The sequence below is a fragment of the Helobdella robusta genome (assembly GCF_000326865.2).
Source record: "Helobdella robusta unplaced genomic scaffold HELROscaffold_223, whole genome shotgun sequence".
Classification (NCBI taxonomy): Eukaryota; Metazoa; Annelida; class Clitellata; order Rhynchobdellida; family Glossiphoniidae; genus Helobdella; species Helobdella robusta.
In genome coordinates this window covers 4,099-12,739 of record NW_008704181.1, presented here as the reverse complement: position 1 = coordinate 12,739, position 8,641 = coordinate 4,099, and the positions used below count along the sequence as shown (strand labels likewise).

Genomic DNA, 8,641 nt, shown 5'->3' with positions numbered 1-8,641 from the left:
ATGTATGTATGTATGTATGTATGTATGTATGTATGTATGTATGTATGTATGTATGTATGTTAAAAAATATATTTTTCATTGCTTTTTGATTGGTTACAAATTTCAAAGTTTGTTTAATTTTGAAATGTTTTTTTAACCATCGTCATCATTATCATCCTTATCATCATTACAAAAATTACAGACATATAGATAGACAGACAGACAGACAGACAAGTATATTCAAGCAACAACAACAACAACACCACCATTAACAACAACAACATCAACAACAACATCAACAACAACATCAACCACAATATCATCATCATCATTAACATCAACAACAACATCATCAACAACATCATCAACATCATCAACAACAACATCAACAACAACAACAACAACAATGAACACATGCTGCAGTTCCTCAAATATACACAACATACCAACAATGCTATGCAAACGAAACAACAACATCAACAACAAAAACCGTCGCAGCAACAACAACAACAACAATGATGATGATAACGATGACCCTAACAACAACAGCAACAACAAATGTTGCGGTAACAATGTTGGCCACAAAGTTGAGAGGGTGTGTAATGTTCTGAGAAGGACCAAGCATATTAAAAGTGGGTGTACCAGAACCTATCTCATACTCTTGAATCTCGTTTTCCTGGTTAGTACCGCTTTGTTATTATTTCGTTTCGTTTCGATATTATTATTTATCACCATTATCACCACCATCGTCGTCGTCGTCTTCGTCATCATCATTATATGCCGTGATATCGTAGCTATAGTAGCATCACATGAATATTGTCGTCGTCATCATCATCATCACCACCATCACCGTCATCATCACCATCATCAAAATGACGTCACCGTAACTTCTTTGATGTTGTTTACGAAACAAGTTGACGTCAGAAAATCTCATTTTACTTCCGTTTCCGTGGCAACTAACTATTTTTTTTTTTTTTTAAAGAAGTGAATTAAGAGAGGAATGATAAAATAATTGAATGAGTGAATGAGTGAGTAAGTGAGTGAGTGAGGAATTGGGTGAATGAGTGAGCGAGTGAACGAATGAATGAATAAACGAATGAGAAAACTTAAATGAAATCGAAACGAAGACCAGCAAACAAAACAATCTAACAAACAAACAAACGTATGAATGAATGAATGAATGAATGTTTGAATGAATGAATGAATGAATGAATGAATGAATGAGTGAATGAACGAACGACTGACTGAATGAATGAATTAATAAATAAATGAATGAATGAGTGAATGAATGAATGAATGAATGAATGAATGAATGAATAAATGAATGAATGAACGAACAAACGAACGAAAGAACGAACGAACGAACGAAAGAACGAATGAATGAATGAATAAACGAACAAACGAACAAACTTACAAACGGACGAACAAATGAATGGATGAAAGCTGCTGCTAGAACGATGATTAATTTGTGGGCTGCTGACGGCTCATTGAGTCTCGTGAAATACGACGACGACGACGACGATGATTTTTAAAATAATAATAATAATAAATAATAATAATAAATAATAATAATAAATAATAATAATAAATAATAAATAACAATAATAAATAATAATAATAAATAATAATAATAACTAACAATAATAACAATAATTTTTTCAACATAATCATTATTTCCCTATTAATACCGACATCATTGTCATCTTTCCCATTATGAATGGTTTCTATTTTTTCATTTTTTTTGCCCGTCAATCTTTCCATCACAATCATCATCGTCGTCATCATCATCGTTATCATCTTCATCCCAATCATCATGATCATTGGTTGGTTTTTTGGGTGTGTGTGTGTGTGTGTGTGTGTGTATGTGATACATGTTTGCTTCTATCACAAAAAAACAATAACTACTACTGCTACTTCTACTGCTGCTGCTGCTGCTACTACTACTACTACAAACGCAACTACAACCATCCATAGCTGGACGTGTGAAGGCGCATGCTTCTGCTGTTAAAGTAACTGGCTTCGACTGCTAAGAAATCCCTCCCCATCGTATGCCGTGTGTGATGCGTTTTTATGTGCCACAACAACAACTGCTACAACCTCTACCACAACTACCACAGCCACAGCAACGACGACGACAACGACGCAACGGGGACGTAAGGATAGGAGAACATCATCTTGATAAAAACACGCTTCTTTAAGCAACAGCCATAATGATTCGCTCGCTCGTTAATCACACTCGCCTACTGCACTTTTCCATTTTCCCATCCGTCCATTTAGATAACTCTATCCATCCGTCCATCCGTTTATTCATTCATTCACTCGTTCCATCTTTCCTTCATTCCGTTTTATTCATTTTTTAACTTGTTCGTTCGGTCTTACGTTTGGCCAATAATTAGTTCGTTCATTTCTTCGAAATTCAATAATCAATTCATTTTAGCTCGTTCATTCATTCTTTCATTTATCCATTTATTCATTCGTCATTCATTCATTCATTTGTCCATTCATTCATTCATTTACTTAGTTTTTACTCCTTCACTCTCAAATTAATTGAATGTTCGGAAATTTATTTGATTCTACTATCTCCTAATCTACGTGCATACATTACATAAAACTCACGCTACTAAATTTAAATAAATTAAATTTTTACTATAAATAACAATAATAATAATAACAACATCAACAATAACAATAATAATTACATTAAATAATATTATAATTATTAGCATATTAATTTATTTATTCGTTTATTTATTTATGGTTTTATTTTATAAATCTATCAATCAGTGTATGCAATTTGCCATAAAACATCCGTTTTCAATTTGTTACGCATATACAGTTTTAGATTAAAATGTTTATCTATTTTAGGCTCATTCATTTATTCATTCGTTAATTAATTAATTAATTAATTAATTCATTCATTCATTCATTCATTCATTCATTCATTATTGACAAAATTGAGTTAATTTATTTTATAATTCATTCATCCATTTATCCATCCATTCATTCATCCAATCATCCATCTATTCATCCATTTACTCAATAATTCATTTGTTCAATCGTTTATTCATACATTCAGTCATTCTTTAATTTGTTCTTTCATTCATTCACTGATACCATCACACGTTCCACGGATAATCTCATCCCAGTAAAATGACTTCCATAAATATACAGGCATGTTACTGACTGAGCAAGCCATGTAAACAAACAACAAAAAATAATAACACTAACACTAATAACAACAACAGCAACAATAATAATAATAAAAATGAAACTTATAATAATATAAATAATAATACTAAGATGAAAAAATTATACGTCAAAAATATCACTGTTTTACTATGAAAATCCAATCATACATACGCACACACACACACACACACACACACACACACACACACACACACACACACACACATACATACATACATACATAAATACATACATAAATACATACATACATAAATAAAATCAAATATGGTCAGACGCTTGGCTTTTGGTGTCATTCGTCAATGAATACATACATATATACATTCAAAAAAACAAACACACAAACACACTTAAGCCCAAACAAACACACATTTACACACATACAAACAAACAAACATAAGTAAAAACATTCATTCATCCATACGTACCGTTACGACACACTGAGTTTTCCTTTTTCATTCCAGTTTTACTTGGTATTTGAGATCATAATAACTTGTATCCTATGTATGTACCCATACACACACATACACACACATACATACACAGACATACACAGACGTACACACACACACACACACACACACACACATTCATGCATACATATTTTGCCTGACATGTAATCCTATGAAGGCGTTCGGGAAGGGTTTTATTGTAGATTAGCCATGGACGTTTTAAGTTTTAAAAGCTCATCATTTGCACGTTGTTACATTTAAATATAATAATAATATTAACAATAATAATAAAATGATAAATATAATAAAATATTCATAAAAATATTGAATTAATCATACAAACACCCAACAGAGCCCAATAAAAAGTAAGGATAATAAAGTAAAGTTTTTAAAATTTTACTATCAACATTTCAGCTGCTAAAATGCTTAGGAAAAAACCGGATAGGTGCCTGCTGGAATCACGTTGTTTCTCTGCAAAGTCAAGGTACCCTCACCAAATCAGTGACAGAGACTATATCCTCACCTCAAATAACTCAGTCTGAAATCTACAAACAATCAATATACAGCAACAGCTTGAAATCATTCTCTAACACCTCCTATGAAAACAGCACTGTTAAATTAAGATCATTTGAAGTTACTCCGATTTGATTTTTTAATACTGTTAATTTGTCGTCAGTTAAAACTAATTCGCCTATTTCATTAACAGACAAACTAATTAACTCCGTTACTAGATCGTCGTATGCCATTTACTGCAATAGGAGCACTCCTTAGATAGATTACCTCGGGTACTCATCCTAGATAAATAAGCATCATACTTTTACTGTACCGCCATTAAATTCAATTAATTTTTAATTTCATTTAATTTATTGATTCATTTCATTTTATTTCATTAATTTTTAATTTCATTTCATTAATTGATTCAATAATTTGCTTTGGTCGTAACGAAAAAGTTCTAATTATTATTGAATATATATATATATTATATATAACATATATATATAATATATATAATGTATATATATATATATATATGGCATATAAACACATATACATTTAAACAAACAAACAGAGACATTTGATAGATCAAACGCAAACGTAGCGCAAGTAAGCCAGATTACTTTTCCAATCAAACCTATTGACAAGAGTCTATATATATATACATACATGCATATATATATATATATATATATATATCACAAATATAAATATGTATCACTTATGATATCAACCTATATATCATACTTATGTATCAATTGTAGATCTGTATACTGGATTAGTATAGCTTACTACTACTTAACGTTGATTCTGCAACTGCAACTACTACTATTGCTGCTGCTACTGCTGCTGCTGCTACTATTACTACTACTACTACTACTACTACTACTACTACTACTACTACTACTACTAACATGAATAATAATAATACGAAAAGTTTTAGAATTGTTCACAATGGAAATAAATTTAACAATTGTGATGGTAGAATTAAAGGAGGAATACAACGACGACGATGATGATGATGATGACGATGATGATGATGATGACGACGACAATGATGATTATGATATTGATTTGATGTGATTATGACGACGACGACAACGATGATGATGATGATGATGGAGATGAAGACGCCTAGCAAATGCGTGTGTTAATTGTGTAAGCTCAAGGCAAAATTCAATCTTCATATGCAAGCCTTCATAAATTTTTTAACAACCCACTCCACATTCATACATACAAATATACACACACACATACACACACACATACATACACACATACACACACATACACACACACACATACACACACACGCACACACACACACATACATACATACTTACATACATACCGAAACAAACACGAATATCTATCGGGCAACGTGAGTATTAGTTAGATTAATGAACGATTCATTATGTTTATTAATTAGCTAATTGACCGGTCAGTTATTTTTCTTAATTATTCAATGAATATATTATGACAATTAGATTGATGGAATTATTTGAATGGCTTTTAAGGTGCGACGGGTTTTTGTCGTTATAATATTTTTACAAATTTTTATAAATAAAGATTATCATCATCGTCATCAACAACAACATCATCATCACCACCATCATCACCATCACCACCATCATTATCATCATCATCATCACCACCACCATCATTGTCACCATCATCATCACCATCATCATCATCATCATCATCGTCACCATCATCCTCATCATCATCAACGTCGTCGTCATCATCACCAAGGTGCACATCATTTTTTGAAGTGTGTTGCTGCTGCCCATTCAACTCGTGTTTTAAGATAGGAAGAAGAAGAATGCACACAAACAAATCGGATGAATGAAATTAAAATAGTGAATGAATGGATGCAGAGATGAATAAATGAATGAATGCATTAATTAATGAATGAATGAACAATGAATGAATTAATTAATTAATAAAAAATGATTGAACAAACGAACGAATGAATAAATAAACAAAAGAACACTCAAACAAACAAACTTACAAAAGATCAAACTCAGTAATAAAAGCATAAAACTGAAAATGAACAAAATAAATAAAAACCAATTTCCCTAATGACCTTGAACTGGTCACTTGAACTCTGACCTCTCCTCATTATAACACATAAAATTATACTTTCACACGCAGGCGCCTTCATAAAAAATAAACCCTGGACATAAACACGTATATACATACACACATACACACACATACACACACACATACATACAGCCACCTAAAAACAAATGTAAAATGTACACAAATTAACACACATGTATACCCACCCAAACGTCAAACAGAAAATGATAAGAAATTTGAATGAAATAAAGAGGTTACGTATTTCTTCTGTTAATAAAATTTAACAAAAACGGTTTTAAATTCTTTTTGAACATAGCAAGTGATGTTTCATTTTAGGAAAAATCATTTTTTAAAATGTCATAACAAATCCTCGTTCCTCTACAGACAACATGAGAGTACAACAAGTTTGTTCTCGAATTGTTGGACATCAGGAAGTTGACACGTCTGTGGTTGCTGGCCATTTTAAAATATTCGTCAAACATTGGAGGTAGTTTCTTGGAAAGTTGCTTGAAGACAAATATGGCTGTGAAATATTTTCTGATTTGATCGAAATTTAAATTTTTAATGGAGAGATGGAGAGAAAAATTTAACTTGAATAGACAATGTTATAACTCTCACTGCTCTCTTTATCAAAATTTTTATTGAATTTCTAGTTGAACGATACGCACCAATAATTACAAAGTTACAATAATTTATGTGAGGCGTGCAAATAGCATTATAAAGAAGATTCAAACATCTCTTAGGAAGGAAGAATTATATTTTTATTAATTATGCCTATTGACTGAGCCAGTTTGTTTGAAATGTGCTGAATGTACGCGTTGAATGTTAGTTTTTGATCCAAGTTCATCCTGAGAATTATAATCATTTTACTTTCAAAAATTTTATTTTCACTTATCGTGGTTTTGTAAAGTTCTTGATAGTTTAAAAACTGAACAGGTCCAGGCATTATCATCGGCGTTTCAGTTTTAACCTGTTACCCGAGAACCAAAACACAACATGCTCCAACTCCGTATTTGTTTTTGCATGATCTCATCAATTAGTTTACCATTGCAAGAAATTTTGGTGTCATCTGCAAAGCATATGTATTCAAAATGGCTGGTGGCGAAAAACTGCCCAAAAATACTGTCCTGTGGAACACCATAATTATTCGCTCGTTGATTTGAGTTCTTATATTATCCCAGAAGACATCGTTTTCTCTCAGCTAAGTAACATTAAAACCATTCTAGTGTTTTACTTTTCACGCCGTAGTGTTCTAACTTTTTGAGCATAATGCAGTCAAACGCCTTCGAAAAGTCTAAACATATTCCGACTGTGAATTTTTTTTTCTGCAGCAAAACCAATTAATCAATCGGTCAATAAGTTAATCAATAAGTCATTCATTCAACCAATTAATCAAAAAATCGATGAATTAATCAATCGGAATGTGATTAGTTTATCAATCATTCATCATACGGGCATATGATCAGTAATTTAACTTGTTGTTGGAATATAAACCAATGGTTCAATTAACCAGCCAATCACTCAACCACCCAACCAACCAATCAACCAATCAACCGACCAACCAATCAACCAACCAATCAACCAACCAATCAACCAATCACCCGACCAACCAACCAACCAACCAATCAACCAATCACCCGACCAACCAATCAACTAACCAATCAACCAACCAATCAACCAATCACCCGACCAACCAACCAACCAATCAACCAACCAATCAATCAACCAATCACCCGACCAACCAATCAACCAACCAACCGATCAACCTCCGTTACGTCATCGGTGACGTCACACAAGCGTGACTTGATGGCCATCATTCATCAATGGAAGGCCGCGGGCAACAGATATTGAGAAGTGTGTATGTATGTGTGTGTGTGTTTGTTTGTTTGTTTGTATGTTTGTTGGTATGTATGTATGTGTGTGTGTATGTTTTTTTTTTGCAATACTCAATACTATACATCACACGTACTGGAAACGAATTTATACCAATACCAGAAATTTGAATCGAAACGAACCTATTTGAAAGGAAATTTTTCGAAATAATTCAATTGATAACGATACCATCCGATACGATACTATACAAAACGATACGAATAACCAGAGTAAAAGTTGGAAATTGAAAAGTAATCCTAACAAAGTCAAGAAAAAGAAGATGAAATGACCCCACACTAAAAATAATAGTAACAACAACAAAAATGCCAGTAGCGAAGATTTCGAGACGAATCGAGACAGAAATTAACACGAAACGAGACTAATACGAAACGAAATTTAAGTCTAGTCATGCGAAGGTGCGTTGCCAAGCAACAAGGCGGGAAATACGTCGCTATGACAGCCAATTAAAAATGGCGATCTAATATTATCTGTCCTTCTTCTTCTTTTTCTTCTTCTTCATCTTCTTCTTCTTCATCTTCTTCTTCTTCTTC

The 8,641-nt window shown here is 32.4% G+C and overlaps 1 protein-coding gene across 1 annotated transcript; it reads left to right on the top strand.

Annotated features, from left to right (window-relative positions):
- Positions 1-385: 385 nt before the first annotated feature.
- Positions 386-4,286, top strand: HELRODRAFT_184222 (hypothetical protein; the record flags this gene model as incomplete). The annotated part of the gene is made up of 2 exons (XM_009018825.1): positions 386-658; positions 4,053-4,286. The coding sequence occupies 2 exons, from the start codon at positions 386-388 to the stop codon at positions 4,284-4,286; spliced, it is 507 nt and encodes a 168-aa protein (XP_009017073.1).
- Between the last annotated feature and the right edge of the window lie 4,355 nt (positions 4,287-8,641).